The 20,767-nt window shown below is 37.3% G+C and overlaps 2 protein-coding genes across 5 annotated transcripts in view; one reads left to right on the forward strand and one right to left on the reverse strand.

Annotated features, from left to right (window-relative positions):
- The window catches only part of LOC139479060 (dystrophin-like), a 28,058-nt gene extending 26,405 nt beyond the window's left edge, over window positions 1-1,653 (reverse strand). The window contains exon 1 of the mRNA XM_071261810.1: window positions 1,406-1,653. Within this exon, the coding sequence (XP_071117911.1) occupies window positions 1,406-1,427 (22 nt within the window). The 5' untranslated portion in view covers window positions 1,428-1,653. The remainder of the gene's footprint in view (window positions 1-1,405) is intronic.
- Window positions 1,654-1,903: 250 nt separating this feature from the next.
- Window positions 1,904-20,767, forward strand: part of LOC139478190 (kelch-like ECH-associated protein 1) — a 59,608-nt gene continuing 40,744 nt past the window's right edge. For 2 of the 4 annotated variants that reach the window (XM_071260556.1, XM_071260558.1), the window contains exons 1-2: window positions 1,904-1,958; window positions 8,237-8,326. Coding sequence is in view for 1 of the 4 variants with exons in the window: in XM_071260553.1 (XP_071116654.1) it covers window positions 13,198-13,435 (238 nt within the window). In the remaining 3 variants the exon portion in view is untranslated. Of the gene's footprint in view, window positions 1,959-7,493; window positions 7,544-8,236; window positions 8,327-13,197; window positions 13,436-20,767 lie in introns of those variants that run through there. The other 2 variants (XM_071260557.1, XM_071260553.1) reach the window with 2 other exon arrangements.

The raw sequence follows: 20,767 nt of genomic DNA on the forward strand, positions 1-20,767 counted from the left end.
ATTGCCAATGGGAAAGACCTGAACACATAGCAGGCTGTCTAACAACTGAGTGCCCCTAAGACCTCCTGGTAAGATGTATCATCAACAATGCAGCTGCCCTTCATCTTGCTAAATGACTCAAGCATCACTGACATTGTTTGGCTGTTCTCATTGAAATGCAGAAACATATGTCCAGTGTTCATTGTAATATAAGGGTAACGCAGAAGCCCGAGGTCTTTCATTAACTGCCCGACAAAGGAGGGCAGTTGAAAAGACCGAGGGCTTCTGCAAATGATAATGCCCTGAAAAATAGCATTACCGTTATTATAGCTACAATGGATGGAATTTGTTATCAAATAAAAAGAAACAACAATGTCGACTTTGAAACATTTACTGCAATCAACACAAATGTCACTGACCCACTTTTACAAATATGGAAACGTCATAGAACAAACCAGATGACGTCACTATTGAACGTTACGTCACTTATCCCTATCATATGACGTCACCTAACAACGGGCCTGATAATGGCCCGTCGTCAAGTAATATGAGGGCATTATCAAGTTACAGTGGCCCGCTCATTTCTGATAACATGTGGGCGTTTTTATGATAATTCTATCCATTTTAGCTATAATAAGTAATAACCACTTCGCCCTGCATTGTAGTTCACTGAAATATTTTTTATAATTCTTTGTTAACAATGCAGTTTAGCGGTTGCAGCTTACTTATAGCGCTAATTGACTCATGCTGCTGACTATAGCTTTCGTTTCACAGATCTCACACGCCCTTTCAATCCTTATAAGGGTTAATCATTTGATTTAGGTACTCCTTTCCGATCGAACACCCCTTCCCGATCTTTCGGGTTGGGCACCACTTGCCAATCAAACATCCCTTCACGATCCTTAGGGTTAGTTGTGAGGTAGGGTATGGATTAGCTATCTCATCTAACAAATTAATCAAAATTTAATTTGAGGAAACTCGAACAAATCTTATCAAGTTTCAAGGAGGAAATGGCTACTGCGCATGTGCATGCATGTAAACATTCTGGTGCTGATGATTTGGTGAATGAGCACTAATCATTTGTGATAGCACACCTGGTTCTGTGGTAGGGTGTTGACTAATTAGGTTTATTCATTAGCCTAGCTTCAAGCTAGCAACGTGAGTTCGATCCTTCAGGCAGCACTAATTGAAATCCGAAAAAATGTGCCTGGTAAAGTGCCCTACTCCGAATTCTTTAGCTGATTAGCATTATTACCAATGATTAGATCTAAGGATAAACAGTATTAATAACAGATAAATAAACTTATCCGAGTGGGCATAGAAAGTGATCATAACCGTCTTGTCAATTATGCCCCGGCCCCTGCCTATATTATTACTTATAGAGTCCAATCTAGTAAATGTGCTCAAAGACAAATAAACGGCATACCATAGAGTTCAGTGCTATCCATCTTCAATATCGAAGCAACAGGGTCGGTGAATATTGAACTACCCCGAAGCCAGACTCGATCACAACTATCTAAAAGTCAGAGGTTTATACAGATCGGGGACAAGATGTATTTGGAAGTAGCAACAACTTAGATGAATACATTGTGATCATGCCGAGATAATCTTTCCCCTGTTTTTGTCTGTTGTTGCATCTTGACTTTCAAACTGTTTTTACAATGCTTGGTCTTTAATTCCCATCCTTTGAAACCTAACGGCATGTTATATTTACGATATGATTTTACACAAACAGGGGAGTAATTTTACGTATTTACCGCAAATGCACGGTTGCAAAAATGAACATTTTTTTCTAATGGTTTAGTTTTCATTTGTTGGGTTCCTCGATCTTTCTAGATTGAACAGTTAAAAGTAACGGTTTTAGCGTGATGAAATAATTTCTCAGGTAAATGTTACAATTCATGCCCCAAATAACTTCCGTTCGAAGAGCGCATGCGCTTGTATCTTACATCCGCTTACAGTAGTGACAGAAGCGCTCGGTAAGTAGTTTTCTGGTTAAATTAGTTGGATTGAACATATTTGTAAAGGAAAAAGTGTTAACACAACAGCATAGATGTCAGATAACATGTACGTTACAGGAATGGATGCTATACGCGACTGTAATACCACTGTACAAATTATTCAGATTGACAGGTGCTCTCTTGTAAGCAGACTTCCAGATGACAAATGTTGCCTCTTCACTTCAGTGTAATCAGCACTTGTACCGAGGACTGTAACAGTTAACAGCATCATTGTATAACTTCGTTCCGGTTGAATGATATCAAAATGGATTACTGTCGAAGTATTGAGTTCAGAAAACATTTTTTATTTTACGTGTAACTATATTTATCTAACAAGTGGTTTCTTTAACTTAAATCATGAATTACAGTAACAATGATTACAACTTCTAACTTACTAGTAAACCTACATATATTTTGTAAGGATTTCTGTTAGTACCGTATGGTCGAAATCATGTCGCCAGCTTAAAGCTAAGCTATGCTGATGAGTTAATCTCATTAGCCAATGCTTTACCACTGGCGGTAACACAAATAATTAGCGCTAGTTTCCCAAGTGATTAGAATCCAATTGTTTAGCCATTTTCTCTGTGAGACTCGAAATCAATGTAATTTGAGGGAAAAAATATATATGAAAATCAGTAATTTTTTTTATCCCACCGACCAGAAATAAGTGAAATGTTTAAGACAAACTCATTTACTTTCGCTATCAGCAGTATAAATCAGTATGAATATATTGTTTAAGGTATACTAGAATTAAAACCTGTGGAATATTTATCTCAAAAACTTCTAAACAGAACAAATTATGTCAAACTGAAAATAATGTTTGGAGGTTTTTTTATTGTTATATTTTCGACCTATCGACCGGATTGTTAGGATCCCAAATCCATACCCCAGACCCACCATCAGTATTGTTATCTGTACAGTTGTTATTAGTGAGTGAGTATGGTTTTATGCCGCTTTTAGCAATATTCCAGAAACACCAGAAATGGGCTTCACACATTGTACCCATGTGGGGAATCGAACCAGGGTCTTCGGCGTGACGAGGGAACGCTTTAACCACTAGCCTGCCCCACAGTTATCACAGTTGTTATGTGCTTAAAACTTCAAGTAATCATAATCCTTGACAATTTGCACTCAGTATGCACAAGGAAGGTCAGCACTTACGGCTTACTCTACATTCTCTAAGCATGCTAACTGGGGTCAATAACACTTGTTGAAGTGTTTATTTGTCGTGCTGAAGACCTTGTTCAATTCTTTTTTGTTCAACATGTAATGTCTTGAATATTGATGAATATGGTGTGAAACCATACTTGTCCACTCACTCACTCTAGCCTATTGGCAAATATACTTGCCCTGGGACATCTGACATGGCACAATAGTCTTATCTAGCATGTATGGCTTAGAATGTAAGTCAAACCAGCTCATATTATGATATGCATATACCATTGTATACTTTATTCTGATCATGTTATGAAATCTGAAATCGTTTCGGAAGTTAATGTTTGGTTAATGAATTCTTTTCTGAAAGCAAAATCTTGGAAATGAAACTCTTTTAAAACTGAAAGACTTTATTACACAATTTGAATTGCGTTGTGTTGAGATTAGCAATATTAGAGTTCAGTTACCCATTTTAAAAGTTCTATTCCCAGAGGCCAATGGCATTTTATGAGTATGAGTGGGTGCAGACTGAAACTGCAGGTGGTGTATGTGTTTTTTACAGTCCTTGTATCAAGTGACACTAGAGTGTTGATCAGCTCATGAAAAAGATCTCAAGACTTTTTAAGGCTCTGTGGATCACCATTTGCATGTTTAGGCTATCAAGAAGTTAAGTAGAGACAAAAAAATTTAATTTGTCATGAAGGGAAACAATTGCAGATCTGAAACTGGAGTGGCTCAACAGGAACAATGCAGAGTTGCTGAGTTAATATGTCAACTTTCAACATGTTCAAGTAGTTCATTGTTATGTATTGAGATAAAGCCAATATGATTTATATGCAAAGAAGATATGTGGTTGTGATTCAGTGGAACATGTACAAACCTTATATGATAAACACTGATTACTGGTAGATATGATGTATATGGCACACCATCTGTAGTGTTATTAATTATCATAATGGGTACAATGATTCATATGAATATATATAAGCTTCAATGATAAACAAGAGAAAGGCTAATCATGCTAATTCGTTAGATCTTTTCATAAACATTGTATATTGCACTCCATCTGTAGAGATACTTGGCATCCAATGTAATCAATGTTCATCTATTACCTTCATGTGTCCCACCTCATGACACCACGCCCAAACGCAACCGAACCCACTGCCTCTCCCAGTTGACCTGTATTGAAAGACTTCAAGTTAGGAATACATTTGTACTTAGAAACTAGATCTTCAGCCCCTCTTGCTAACCGTAAGAGGTGACTAACAGGATTGGGCGGTCAGTCTCAATGACTTGTTTGATGCATCTCATTGATACCCAATTGTGTAGATTGATGCTCATGACGTCAATCACTGGATTGTCTGGTCCATACTTAATATATTTACAGAACGTCGTCATAATTCAGGATGTTGCTGAGTTAAATGTTAAAGAAACAAATTTAGCAAATACTTTAATAGGAATTGTTGCCTGTTCAGCACACTTTTAGTTGCACCTGTTAGGCTTTAAATTAATACTTTTATGTGCAGCAAGCTTAAACAGTTTTGTTTCTGTAAATCCACGGTCAAGTTCAAGTGGAGTGGAACATTGTTACATCATGTATGTAACCTGGGTTGTAGACAAGTGACTAGTTACTAGGCGACATACTTATTTCGCAGCTTCTTTTGACACACCCTTTCCACTTAATGTCAGCCAAGCCTTTAATATAGAGAAGAAAATATATATTTGTGACCAAGGTAGATTCACGGGGTAATTTATCTCACAGTCGCAATGACAAGGTGCTAGCCTGTATGTAAGATACAGTCCAACCTAATCCAGCTGATTCCTCAAGTGTGATAACCAACATAGACGAACAGTTTACTTCCTATGGTGGCAGGAGAGTTGGTGTCCATATTGTATCGAGGAAAGTGGTGTCCTTGGTGACAAGAGTGTTACCCTACGGTCCTCTATATTTATTGAATACTTCATGTAGCATAAGAAAAGAGGGTCACTAGGAAGAGACTTCAGAATGACTCTGCTTTTTTATATAAGGACAGGATGGTAGAATAATATGTTAATATGGACCAGCTGCAGTCATACAAATCTTGTTTGCAACTTGTAGGCAGTTCTGAGTTCTATACCTAGCTATTATCAGTGATTATGTTTTTTGTGTCTTCAACTTTAGAGGTATAGCTTAGGCAACATATTTTTCTTTACATGCTTTACCCTCGTGAACAGTGTGCGCCATTGGTTAAAAAAAGTGAGGCAAAATCACTTTTGTCAGTTTCTGTCAAAATATTCTAAATATTAAATTAGACGAGGTACAAAACACAATTCAGTCTGTTTTTGTTTCATAAACTCTTACTTACATGCCCCATTGACTGTTTCATACTTAAAACATCAGAAATTAGGTTAGAAATTAATGTTGATTTTCACAAAACGGATGTGCTACAGAGTTGCCATCTATAGAAGTGGAAGTTCACTTGGATATGTCACTAGCCCTTACAGAATTTTACTTGTCTCAGACTAGCTGTCTTGTGTTAATTTTGAACCCTGTTTTAAAAGTCAGTTGCAGTTATTTTTGACAGGGTGAAATGACAGTGCTTTTGAATGTCTTTACCAGCAGCCTTGATTTAAGGATCCTGATTTGACTAGGTGCATGTTGACATGAAGACCTAGTTGCACCAGACAAAACCAGGTTGCACCCTGGTCCCATAAATTTATTTAAGTCGTCCCATAGGTGCATAAACAAGTCTTAAAAACATGTTATCTCAGATTACATGCTCAATATTTTGATTATTAAGGTGAGAACAATGCATGCCTAAGGTCCTTACTGTTTTCAGCAATAGTATATTAAGGACATGCAGTATTCATGACATTAACATGTGGATTTGACAAGGCCTCCATCCTTATCTTGTAACATTGATTCTGTAGACGCCAACCCCTCCCCGTGTGGAGCCCCGTCAGTGACCTAGGTCACAGACCAGGAACTGCTGAGTCACTTCAGTCAAGTCCTGAATATACCTCCTTCAACAGTCTCCGGGGTCGAGGGACAATAAAGGGTTTTATATAAGATTTATAAGACCATTTTCAGTACAAACATAACAAAATATCTTGAAGTTTGTCATTTTTATCAACATGATTAAGGTAACCAAATGTTTGGTGTATTGACCAACTCAACGGTGGGCCATGCATTGTCCGCAGCTTTTTGGCTCACAATTGATTGTTGATATGTGTTTGGTTTTATGTTAATATTGTTATCAACTTAACAGATTATCTTGTTGATTCAAAATTAAAATAATATGTTTGTATATCTGAACAATGCTAAATAATGATAATTTAACTTTAATAAATGTTTGACCATTCGTCATTCAATACAGGAGGAAAACAACACTAGTCAACTGTTTCATATTATTTACAGTTGACATGGTAACAAGAACATACCAGCAGATCATGTTCGATCTCGTAGATTAACCAAGAGAGCGTCTATGCATTTCATATTAAATCTTCATGTTGAAACAGCTGTTGCATGGGAGGTTGTCATCTTTACTTAAGGTCAGGCAAATGTGAGTTAGTTTTCGATTGTCTCCATTTATTTTTTGTTCAGTGTGTATTGTCATGTTGGCATGGTCAGTCGAATAACAAGACTTCACGTGTGGAATTACATCAGTGTTGCTGAGTAGGGCTGCTATGATTCACTCACGTATTCTGTGAATCGAACCGTATCCATCCATGAATTGAATTTGTTATTCGTGGCCACTAGAATCGCATGTTTATGAATATGCAGTCATGTGCATTTACATTTACATACCCTATACCTAAAAATATCCATAAGAACACATTATATTCATAGATTTCTTCAATTACAACACTCTTATAATATTTACTTTGACAGTATTCTGGTCATTGGTCATTGTCGCATTTGAGCAGATACTAGTACCTGGATAAGTGAAGTATATAAATGTTATGAATATTAATGATTTAACAAACCATGTCAAATAATTTATGTTGTTATTGTTTTACTGAATATAACAAATACTACATCAACTGCTGACTTTTTATTGTATTCATGAAATAATATTTGTATTTGTTACCCTATATTGATGATACGAATCGTATTCGTCTCAGAGTGAATTAGTTGCAGCCCAATAATGCTGAGATGATGGTGATAGTTTGATCCCAAATATTATTTTGGAGTCTTCAAGTTGGGATTGTGTTTGTGTTAGGATGTGTATAGATAGGATGTGGGTCAGTGCATAAATGTAGCCATTCTAAATTAATTTCTATTAAAAAAGTAGCAGATCAAATTGTCTATGCATGCTATTTGCTTTCTATTATTTCTGTGTTGATTCTAAATCTGTTTTAAATCATGGCCTTTTACAGATGACCATGCTTATGTTAGAATGATTGGGAAAAATCCAACAAAACCATTGGTAAGGATATTGCTTATTGGTAGAAATTAATAGGAACTTAGTTCCAAACACGTTCTAATAGAACATTCTACTTTGTTAATCTCTTTAGCCTTATTACAAAAAGGGGGTACATGGGTAACCCAGATGTCTCAGGCGTCACAATTTGCTGTGCAGAGTTGTGTCCCTTGGGCACACGAGAAACGTATGAATGTGGGATTGAATCCCGGTTCACCCCAATTATGTTTCTAGGTTTGTCAGCACCATACCTGTCCTTGTGGGTTTCACCAGAGTGGTTAATGTCTGTGACTTGCATCATTTCCTCCCACATTACGCTGACACATTGTAGCATTCAGCCCAATTCACTCACTCACTCATTTGTGCACTCCCTCGTGCACCCACTCGTGTACTCACTCACTCACTATTGAGTTTTGTCTGAAGTGTGCATAATTTATGAGGCCCTACCATATTGTCCACTGTGGCTCTAATAATACTGAAGATATGAAACTAGCGGTGTGGCAATTGGCAGACATTCTGCTATCAGCTGGCCATAGGAGACATAGATTTTTGCAATACAAACCATTGAAAAGAAATCTTTAATACATGTGTATAAAGGAAACTATTAATATGGATCATGGGATATGAGACAAAGCTAGTCCTTGATGTGTTAACAGCACTTTGTCATGTTTGTAAGTACTGAAATAATTGTTTTCACAGGCGGTTTCGAAGGGCAAGAGCTTTGATGGCATGCCTGAAAGAGACATCTGAGACGGAAACAGTATCACTGAACTTGTCATGCTTATTGTGGTGAGTATTAGTTTTAAGTTATGTGTATCCACGTCATCTGTTCACCACTGACACTGAAGCAGAAAAACAAATTCTGCTGCACCAAGAGGTGTCTGATTTAGGAGCGGTGGGCATTCTTCCCCACTCACCTTTTTCCGTATCCTGCAAGAAGACTCATCCCCCTATCAATGAATGTAATGTGCTGACGACAAACCAATCAGAATGCGTGTATAATTTCAAGTTTTTCGTCAAAGAATCCCTCAGAAATAATTTTTGATTTAATATGTCTTGCATCATGACAATTGTTTTAGGTATGCCCGTTTGCGCCCAGTTACAAAAATGGCCATGATAGGGGCACGAGTCGCTATTCAGCTTGCGAGTTGGTCAGTGGGGCAGTGGGGTAGCCTTGTGGTTAAAGCTTTCAGTTGTCACGCTGAAGAGCGAGGTTCTATTTCCCACATTGGTACAATGTGTGATCCCATTTCTGTGTCCCGGCCGTGATATTGCTGGAATATTGCTAAAAGCAGCGTAAAACCATACTCACTCACACTTTTGACTCAAACATATAAAGTATATATCCATTAATTTCAACCATTCTGTATGTGTATCATTTAAAATTACCAATGTAGATCTGCATTTAATCAATTTGATGCAAAATATGTACTCGGCTGATCCATTAAATGTTAAAATATGAATTTTCTGCCTGGTATTTGTCCATCCCAATCATGATAATCTAAATCATGTGTTAATGAATGTGAATATTGTGGAAGTGAATGATTAGTTTAGTGTTGATGTTCATTTATACAGTATCAATATTCAAGTTTTATCTACAGCACGACATCTGAAGCTGCATTATTTATTATAAAAATGTTGTGATTTGTTCTAGTCAAAGTTGTTTGACGAAGTACTGCTTGATTCTTTTGCTGTGTCAAAAGATGACTATCTACAGACTGCATGCCAGTTCAAGTGTAGGTACGTCGCGATATAAGTGCAACAATCTTGGACGTGACGTTAAACCCAATTTCACCTCACCTCACCTCAAGTGTAGGAATATGTCGAGTCTGTTTGAGGATTTATGATTCTATTCAAGTGGCAAACATCAAATGAGAATAATTCATGGGTTAATATGTAGAACAAATGTTGCAGTATGTAATGACAATACTACAGCAATGTAGCCTACGTTGTAGGTAGCTTCATACATGGATATCTGAAAGGTGTCATGATTCAGCATGATTGATGCCTGATTTGATTATCATGTTTATAAGTTGCAGTAACCGTATCTCTGCGTCACTCCCTATAACAATATTCATGCTGACTTGTTGACTTGTGAGCTCAAGCTGTTCCAGAGTGTATTCCTAATAGATTCCTGATGATTTAGAACATGCCACAATTACAACCCTGCCCTATTGTACATGAATCATAATCACACGAAAACTGGAACACTTCACTTCTTAAAACACTTGTGTTCAAATACATGTACATATATTTTTCAATTATGCAATTTTTAATGTACTTATCTGGTTGAAATCATCGAGACAGTACAGATTTTTGCTGAGTGCAATGGCAGATAAAAATGTTACAGGTCCGATTTCCAATTCTGTAAGTAAATATATTGTTGCACAATCCAAAATATGAGTACAGTCATATTTCCAAGTGCTCATTGGAAATCTGGACGTATGTTTCTAATCTGTTTTATTAATTTGAGTTACATTTTCATTCAGTAATAATTGTTAACGTTAATTTTGCTGAAATCAAGGCATGCTTGCTTCACCTCATTCCCTAAAGTTTCCGTTTACCCTGTTCCATGGGGTCAGATTACAAACTTAAGTTGACACTCAACTTCACAGAGAATGGATACACATATCATAACTGTGATACTTTGTCTCGTGAAAAGTCATTTGTGTTGTAGTTTGACAAATAAATGTCAACATGTTGTTTTCACAATCGAAATAGCCATACCGCGGAGAGCCTCAACGCTGTCTCATCAAACTGTTCCATACGTTAAATGTATCTAGCACTATACCAAAGTTCTACACTTATAGTTAGTACTATTTTAAATATATATATATATATATTAAAAACTGCACTATAATAACATGGTAAAGTAACATGTTGCTTTGTTTGCATTAAGATGCTTTTAAGGGGAAATTCTTCTTGCATATTTGGGAGCCAAGGTTTATCCTGTGGTGCATCCATAGTAGAGGTACATCGAGGAGCGTTATGTCGAGGAATCACTGTATTAGAATATATTATTCCTGGTTAAAAAATAGTTCAATTGCAAAAATAATAATGGGGAGAATTCTGTGCATTAAATCTACCAGGCATTTAACTGAGGGCTGGCGTTTAATTGAGACCCTGTGCTTATTCGAGGCCCTGCATTTTACTGAGGTCATATGGTATGAACTTAGTGTAAGTACTGTGCAAAAAGAAGTTCTGAAATGTATAGTGCATAATTCTTCTGTTAGGTAGATGAACAACTTTCAAGCTGTTAGTGACGCAGAGATTAGATTCATCTGATAAGATTTCACATTCCACACTCACCCCTGTGTCTGAGCTATGTGGACTGTTTCCTTATGGATGAAATAATGTACATTGTTTGTATGTTAAGTAGGATTACATCGTCAGTAGGTTACTTGTACACTCTCTTGAAATGTCTCTGGATTAAAATATTAACATAAAATTCTCTGCCTGTTCTGCAACAAGAAATGTCAATGTCGAGTGGGATTGTTTTGAAGGAAGATAGAGTTTGTAAGGATACTATTGGAAGCTAATATAATTTATGTAATATTTTCTTGACATGAACAATGAGTGTTTTTAACTAGAATTGTATATTTACTATTAGTCTGTCTTACAGACCCTGATACAAATATATCAAAAACAGCCCATGCAAGTCTATAATGTTTGGCAAGTCTAGATTACTGCAGAAAATGAAGAAATTTTCTGGGTTCCTTTATATTATATTTTTATTATTATTATATTTTAGATAATTGAACAACTGTTTTTTTTTCTGTACGATATGTTCATTTCAGAGACTAGATGTTAATCTAATCTACTATTTATTCCATATTGTCTTTTCGTTTTAGTTTTGATTCTGGAATATAAGAATTATTTTTGTCATTTCTGTTATGTTTGCTTAGTAGGATGTTTGTGTTCCAAACTTTGCCCATCCAAATCAGGAAACAAACCTTTCAAAATGTCTTTCCAAATGTAAACACACTTGTTCACACGCATATTCACTGTAGCAATGTTAGTGATATGAAAGCTTATGGCTGTGTGTTTTGACTACCCATGGATACATGCCACTCCTGCCGCACACACACAGCGTAGGCCTGGCTCCAGGATAGCAGTTGACCAGGATATGGGAGGGTGCTGGTCACCTTCCTTCACCCCATCCCACACAGCTATATTTCCCTTTTCTGTCTCACACACAGCTTACTGAATATCTTTGTCATACAAATTGTATCTTTGATGTTGTCTCCTTGGTGCCATTGTACAATGCGATCTTAGCACTAAGGTGATCATTACTGGCTAATTATGTATCAGGGTTATTTTGTATAATGGTCGATGGCCTTAAGAAAGACCCTGTATGTTGATCAAATAGGGAAACAATTTGACTCATTTTAAGTAATTGTAGTGATCTTTGCTGTGATTCCAGAATAGATACTGAATGTTTGGTTTATTGGAGATTGGATTGTTTGGTTGGTTTGTTTAACGCCGCACTCACCAATATTCCAGCTATATGACGGCGTTCTGTAAATAATCGAGTCTGGACCAGACAATCCAGTGATTGATGTCATGAGCATCGATCCACGCAACTGGGATCGATGACATGCATCAACCAAGTCAGCATGTCTGACCACCTGATCCCGTTAGTCGACTCTTATGACAGGCATAAGTTGCCTTTTATGGCAAGCATGGGTTGCTTAAGACCTATTCTAACCCAGGTCTTCACGGATGGAGATTGGATGTTTGGTTAGCGTGTCAACATACTCTTAACAGCATGAGGTCATGCTCAAAATATCACAGTCTACAACATTAGCCACTAGTATGGAATCCAGAATTTAGATAGATTCTGTTTTGTCTCATGAGCTCGGGTAGTGACAGTCTGTGATTTGAGTCTACTAACCGAACAGGGGGCATGGGTGGCCCAGTTGTGTAAGGTGCCGCAATTCGCTGTGCAGAATTGCGTTGCTTTGGCACGCCCCAAACCTATGATCGTGGGTTTGGATCCCAGTTCTCCCTGATTATGTTTCTAAGTTTGTCAGCACCATACCCGTGCTCGTGGGTTTCACCAAAGTAGTAAACGCCTGAGTGAGACCTGCATCACTGTGGGCTTTCTCCCCACAATAAGCTGACATGCCGTGATATAACTGGAATGCTGGTGAAAGCGGCGTTAAACCTGACTCACTTACTCACTTACTCACTAGCCTGTACATGGCTCTTATCATCACTGGTATTAATGGACTATTATTAGCTGAGCTTACTAGACCAAATGGAATTTTACTAGATTCAGGCTTCAGTTGTGGTTAATGTCACACACTTATAATAATCCATATGATGACACTAATTTCCACTGAAAATGATGCTGTGAGATGTGTTCGAACTACATGTAGTACTAGCAGTAGTCTCAAAAGGTTTTGGCACAGACTGACCTCAGTCGCTTGTTTGTCCATGCTGCCCAGTCAAGAATCTATTAGTTTCAGACTCTTGTGATGCATGTATAGCAGGAATACTGCACAACAAAAAAGCATTACGTTTGTGAGAAACAAAAACATGGTTACATAATCTGAAAATGGAGATTAGGAAGTGCATAATGTGCTGTAGATAAGGATTCAGGTTATGTACATAGTAAATCACTTGATCCAGTGTCAAAATTCAATCATGTACACTACATGTCGTCACCACAGCTGATTGTGAAAAGTGCCGAGTCACTACTCCTAGCAGCTTGCCAGGTTTTAGGACGTCTCTCTGCCCGGACTGTCCGTCACAGTGGCCATGACTTATGGGATAACATGAACACAAATGGGGGAAACGATGGCGGGGATGAGAACACAGGGTTTTCAGTGTCAAAGAGAAGAAGGACTCCCTCAGTGTGTGAGACCTCCACAACAGTGAGAGAGCATGTTACAGGTAGAAGATTGTTATCCTCGGTACACGTTCATTCTTTCATGCATCAGTGATTCCTTTCTTGGACCATGATCTGGCAGATTTGGGGTGTTTTTATTTCCATTCAGCTCAATGGGTTGTTTGTTTAAAAAATTGCTGTTCTCAGGCTGATTCAGCTGAATTTGTTATCATCCGCTTGATTTCCAACTTGAAGGTTACAGCCATGTACAGGGATGTACTTTTATGTGAAATATGATTGATGATATCTGTTATGTCTAAGGGGATGTTATGCATAATTTTAGGAGTAGATGACGCTTTTCTAACCATAGACTATGCATAAATTGACTGACAAATTCCCAACAGCTTTTTGTTTGATATTTGTATCTGTCTTGACTAGTATTTGTATATATATCTTGTGTAATTTATTTTATTATTTGTTCGAAATTATGTTTTGAAAATTATGTGAATTATGAACCACAAGTTATACTACTCCCAAAAAATAACGACCACTCAATTATTTCATATTGAAAATAATAGGTAGGTCATACTTTTCCATTCTTGCAAAACAAATAGCCACATGTTGTTAAAAAAAATCACTTCCCACCTTTTCATCAACTTTCAAATAACCGTGGTATGTAGTAAATAATAAATAGAACAATCAGATGTCATGGTTGCTATGGCAACAGATTATGCGGCAGCTCCCTTAATATGAATATAAGATATTTCCCTTTGTAAAATAAATGAAATAATTACCCAGGATTATTTCTATGAATAAAACTGTTGACATGTAACAAGCTCTTTTTAGTAAATATGTAAAATGAGTTCAGCCAGTTTACTTTATGTGCTGTTAATTTAGTTCTGATGACGTTATTCATCATGAAAATCAACCATGTTGAACAATATGATGTGTGTTGTGGTTGCTATATGTTGATGCTAGCAGAATCAATTAATGATATGTTGGATGTTCATTGTCAACAATGATCGATATATATCATGCTCCACTGAGCTGAATTGGATGTCAGTTTATCTCCCACGCTGTCATGTTTGTCGAACACAAGGTATTGAACATATCAACAGTTTTGTGTGTGTTTTTCTAATGTTACACTGCCATCGTCATAACTTGCACAAAGGCATATCATGAATCTTGGACAATGACTTCTGAAGTGTGTGGCCTGACAATAGATGTACACAGTACAGGTACAGGTATGCTAGAAGCCATACGTTTAATATATATATGTTTCTTATTTCAACCAGGGCTAAATGTGATGTCATATTGACATGGTGCCTTTCTTACAACCATTGACGTATATAGATCTATACCTGTCTTTGTTAGAACCTAGATCCCCCCTGGTAAGCTCAACCTGGTTAAGCTTTTGATACATTTACTTGTTAAGGCCGTGGTGTCATTATGACTCGGCAGTTTCTCCATTATTTGTATTTGTCAATACAGGCTTTGTCCATGACGGATCTAGGATACGCAGTTCAAAGTGGTTATTATGATAGACTAAAGTACAAGGCAGGTGTATAAGAAACTGACACTTTATTCATGGCTTTAAATATTCCTTCCTTATTCACATATATCTTTTATCATGATTAGGAGATTTCTAATCTCAAAGAGTTTGTTGTAGATAAGATAATTTTGACAATATTTCATAATATGGATAATATTGATAAGACACTAAATATAACTGTGTGGTTTTTTTCACATTTTTTTTTATTCAACTGCTTGCTTGAGAGGATTTACATATTTGAACAGACATGAGTGTCATGTTACGTAACAAATATTAAAGGTCACTTAATGCAATGGCAATGTTTGGAAACAACTTGTTCTCAATATTATTTTTTGTGGCTAAATAAATCTCACATTGAATATCTTCAGTGTGCTCTTATTAATGTTTATAAACTTGGAGTTTGTGAGCAAGTAGATGGTTACTTTAGCCAGCTGTGTTATGTATGATTCACCAATGTAGCTCAATAGGAGTGTAAAGTTCAATGTGGGAGTGAGAGACATGTCAGGAATGAACATTATGTTGCTTTGATCTTGTTCAGTAGACATAGATCAATAGTGTTATTAATCACTGGTAAGCTCATTGGTATCAAGTTTACATATTTACAGATATACATATCCATGTGTCATACTTGTGTGACTTTCACCTAAAAAGGTAACAGTCACTTTAGTATGGAGGTGCTTTAGGAATTAGAAGAGAAGTATTTTCTCGCGACAGTCTGTGATTTTATCTCCCGCCATTCTTCCATCCACCTACCCGTCTGTCCTTCCACTTCTCAATGGGGACACATTTTTTCAATAACTATTATTTTAAAGTTTGAGAAATTAAATTTTACACACTGATTTGCCGATGTTACTGCTCATTATCTCTAATGAGATCTCCAAATCGGGTTGCCCAGTCGTGTAAGGTGCTGCGATTCGCTGTGCAGAGTTTTGGCACATGGGCATGCCAGAAACCTATGATTGTGGGTTCGAGTCCCAGTTCGGCTTGATTATGTTTCTAGGTTTGTCAGCACCATACCCATGCTCGTGGGTTTCACCGAAGTGGTAAATGTCTGAGACCTGCATCACTTTGGGCTTTCCTCCCACATTAAGCTGACATGCTGCGATATAACTGGAATACTGTTAATAGCTGTGTTAAACCCAACTCACTCACTCACTCACTCAAAAACTCACTCACTCACTCAAAAACTCACTCACTCAAAAACTCACTCACTCAAAAGCTAAAAAAACTCACTTTGTTTTGGTATTTAATCACAAAACTACATTTATCAAATCAGTTTCTCTAATTTTACTCGGGGCGGTCGGGTAGCCTAGTGGTTAAAGCGTTCGCTCGTTACGCCGAAGACCCGGGTTCAAATCCCGACATGGGTACAATGTGTGAAGCCCATTTCTGGTGTCCCCCGCCGTGATATTGCTGGAATATTGCTAAAAGCGGCGTAAAACCAAACTCACTCACTCACTCACTCTAATTTTACTCACTTATATGAAACCAATACCTGCTCTTTTCTCCCCTCTTTGCACTAGCAGTACATCAACAATGGCCGTATGATGAAGCAGTTCCCTTTGTGACTGTCATCTGTCTGTGTTCATACCGCATGTCACCAGAGCTGGGTACACACATGGATGCATGGCGTGCTCACATTCACTGATAACATTAGACAGTGTTTTTTATTTTGCTACCATAGAATAAGATGAAAGGATGATGTAGATAGTTTACTGTGTTTAATGTTACCTCTGTACTGTTGCCCCTCTGGAAATACCCTGCCACAGTGTTTACTACAGCCAGCGGTTATTGAGTGTGAGCGTGTGTGTTTTCATCCTTAAACAGCATGGATTGTTGCTCATGTCGTCGACCACTAGTTTGTCTTGACAGTAGGGCTGGGACGATACAGCAACTGTTCGATCCGATACGTATCCCGATACCTTGTTCAAGATCCAATACGTATCGCGATACTTGTAAGTGCTCTTATATGTGGTGTGTAAGCTATCTTTTTCATAGACAGAATAGTCAAATACCTGGCACACTGACGATTTACAGCTGGCAGTGTCAAGTATGATGCAACAGATGAATTATCTATATTATATTATATTATTATATTTACTTTTTCACAACTAATTAGTGTTTTGTGTAACAGCCATTAAAGTAAACATTTAAGGTATGAATCAATATTTTGTACTTAGTGTGCGACTAAGATCGATACTTGTATCGGAAATTAAAATATCGTGATGCATCAGTGTAATGTCCCACCACTACCTGACATAATTACTGCTATGGTATAACCATGATATCGCTTGCTGCAGGGTACAGCAGTATAACTCATTCCCACAATACCACTTCAGGGATTTATCAAGACCTGCTTTGGGGCTGATATTCATCTCCAAGGTCTGCAGCAAGTGTCATTAAAAGTTCCCAAATTGGACTGGCTATCTCAACAAAGGCAATGCTGCTCACTGCTAAGATGTATCAGTCGACAAGACCCTCATTTTGTGGATTTGATTCCAGATGTGCCCTGATCATGATTGTTGATCAACACCATGATGCCATGACTGTGGTCAATTTCAACATCACATTTGGCGACATGATATTCTGACAAAATATTTGGTATGGAAATAGGTAGTTATAAACACTGGTCACTTCATTTTAGTGTTCTGTCTCATGTGCTAAATAAGTCCTAAATATTTCAATGGCAACTGGCCTTGAACCCATTGATGAGATCGGATTTGGCCATGTTTTGCTTCAGTTTGTTATCTAAACTAGTTCATGATCAATATTGTAATCATTAGTGAATTCCATTTGTCATCACTTAATGTCATCAGTCTTATATAAGTAATATGAGTTTAACCAACTTAATTTACTCAGCCTGCCATAAGAAGCGACTATGCTTGTTGAAAGAGGCAAATAATGGGGTCAGGCATGCTGATTTGGTTGATGCATGTCAGTGTATTCCATATCTGGCATCAGATTGATGCTCATGATGTCAATCACTGTATTGTCTGGTCCAGACTTGATTATTTACAGACAGCTGTCATATTGCTGGAATATTTCTGAGTGAGGCATTAAACAAGAAACAAACAAAACATGAGTATACCCAACTTCAATTACACAGCCAGTCGGATCTATTGGCACCAAGCTGTGATTAAGGCTTATGTTGTTCTGGAAGGGCTGTTAAGAGACTTGATAATGATCAGCTTGCCTTGATTAATCAAGTGTGTCCGCAAACAGCCAGAGGATTTCAGTGACGTCAGTTCAACATGAATAAAAAATGAAAAGACAATCAGAGTAAGATTGAACTATTGTCCAAAAGAGCTTGAAAGGTACACAGTCCAAATTAGCAACAAATTATGTCTCCCGGCGCCCACGTCAGCATTCCCATCCTCTTTTGAGCCATTTTTTGAAAGAAGCTTGGTGTATGCATTGCTCATTAGCTTAAGTGGTTTCCAGGGCATAACTTAAAAAAACTTTCAGCATATTTCAGCTAAACTTGGGCTATACATTGCTCATGAGCTTAACTGGTGCCTTTTGCTAGTTTGAATTTTTTCTAGATTTTATTTTGTTATGTTTCCATGGTAACAATGTGAACTTTACCTCAAACAACTCTAAGTTTCGTTTCCAAGCCATAATTCACAAACTAATGAAAAACTATTTATGTCTACATGCAGTTGGTGCATGTAATGTTTATTTTTATTTTGGTCGGACTAACTCTTACTTATCCACACAACTATAATCTTGGAACATACTCAGTACCTCTAAGCTTTATGTACCATACTACATCATTGATCCCTTTGCAGTGTGTCATTATTATGTCTCCCCCAGAATGGAGGGAGACATATTGTTTCTGGCACGGTTCCCGTCAGCGTCGGCGTCGGCGTTCCCACTGTTTCCGGACCATATCTCAGAAACCGTTTAATATTTTTTCGCGAAACTTTGTATACACATTAACCCAGCACTGAAGTGGTGCCTTTTGCTATTTATAGATTTTTGACTTTTTTATTTTTTCTCGTTTCCATGGAGGTAACTTGAACATAGACTCTGAATGGGGGTAAGCTTGGTTTCCGGACCATAACTCGGAAACCGTTTAATATTTTTTCGCGAAACTTTGTATACACATTAACCCAGCACTGAAGTGGTGCCTTTTGCTATTTAGAGATTTTTGACATTTTTATTTGTTCTCGTTTCCATGGAGATAAGTTGAACATAGGCTCTGAATGGGGGTAAGCTTTGTTTCCTGACCATAACTCAGAAACCGTTTAATATTTTTTCGCGAAACTTTGTATACACATTAACCCAGCACTGAAGTGGTGCCTTTTGCTATTTATAGATTTTTGACTTTTTTATTTTTTCTCGTTTCCATGGAGGTAACTTGAACATAGACTCTGAATGGGGGTAAGCTTGGTTTCCGGACCATAACTCGGAAACCGTTTAATATTTTTTCGCGAAACTTTGTATACACATTAACCCAGCACTGAAGTGGTGCCTTTTGCTATTTAGAGATTTTTGACATTTTTATTTGTTCTCGTTTCCATGGAGATAAGTTGAACATAGGCTCTGAATGGGGGTAAGCTTTGTTTCCTGACCATAACTCAGAAACCGTTTAATATTTTTTCGCGAAACTTTGTATACACATTAACCCAGCACTGAAGTGGTGCCTTTTGCTATTTAGAGATTTTTGACATTTTTATTTTTTCTCGTTTCCATGGAGATAACTTGAACATAGACTCTGAATGGGGGTAAGCTTTGTTTCCTGACCATAACTCAGAAACCGTTTAATATTTTTTCGCGAAACTTTGTATACACATTAACCCAGCACTGAAGTGGTGCCTTTTGCTATTTAGAGATTTTTGACATTTTTATTTTTTCTCGTTTCCATGGAGATAACTTGAACATAGACTCTGAATGGGGGTAAGCTTTGTTTCCTGACCATAACTCAGAAACCATTTAATATTTTTTCGCGAAACTTTGTATACACATTAACCCAGCACTGAAGTGGTGCCCATTAGTTGTTTGAAATTTCTAGGAGTTCTATTTTTGTCTCTGTTATTTAGTAATGGAGGGTGGGAATGAAGAGATGGGGTTTAACGTGAAGTAAACGAATGAATGGGGGTTAGGGGAGTGGGGGGAGACATATGTTTTTTACGAGTAAAAACACTTTCTAGTTGTCACATGACATGACCCTCTTCAAGGGTGCAACCTGATTTTGTCTGATGCATCTAGCTTTTCATGTTAACATGCACCTGGTTAAATCAAGTTCCATCAAGCCCTGCTGTTCAAAGATTTCTTTCTCTTTATAAATCATAAAAGTAACCAGTTGTGACTAGTAGGGCTGCAACGAATACACTATGAGGTGAATATGATTCGTATCACGAATATCATGTATATAGGGTAAGGAATACGAATATTTATTTACAAATACAATAACAAGTCAGCTATTCAGTGAAAAACAGTAACACAGTTATTTGACATGGTTGGTTAATTATTGATATATTACACATTCACATACTGCACTTATCTAGGTACTAGTATCTGCTCAAATACAACAATGACCAGTGACCACAATACTGTCAAATTAAATATATGAGTGTTGTCTTTAAAGAAATCTATGCATGTGATAAGTTCTTATGGATATTTTTAGGTACAGGGTATGTAAATGAACTTGACTGCATATTCGTAAATATTCGATTTTAGTGACCACGAATAACAAATTCAATTCATGAATGGATACGGTTTGATTCACCAAATATGTGAGTGAATCGTAACAACCTTAGTGACTAGTGAGCTGTGAATAACAACAGTAATTTTCAATACCTTAGACAGGATATGACTTCATCATACACCAACTTGGCAGTAA

Source organism: Haliotis cracherodii, unplaced genomic scaffold (genome assembly GCF_022045235.1).
Source record: "Haliotis cracherodii isolate W230 unplaced genomic scaffold, xgHalCrac1.p SCAF_4, whole genome shotgun sequence".
Classification (NCBI taxonomy): Eukaryota; Metazoa; Mollusca; class Gastropoda; order Lepetellida; family Haliotidae; genus Haliotis; species Haliotis cracherodii.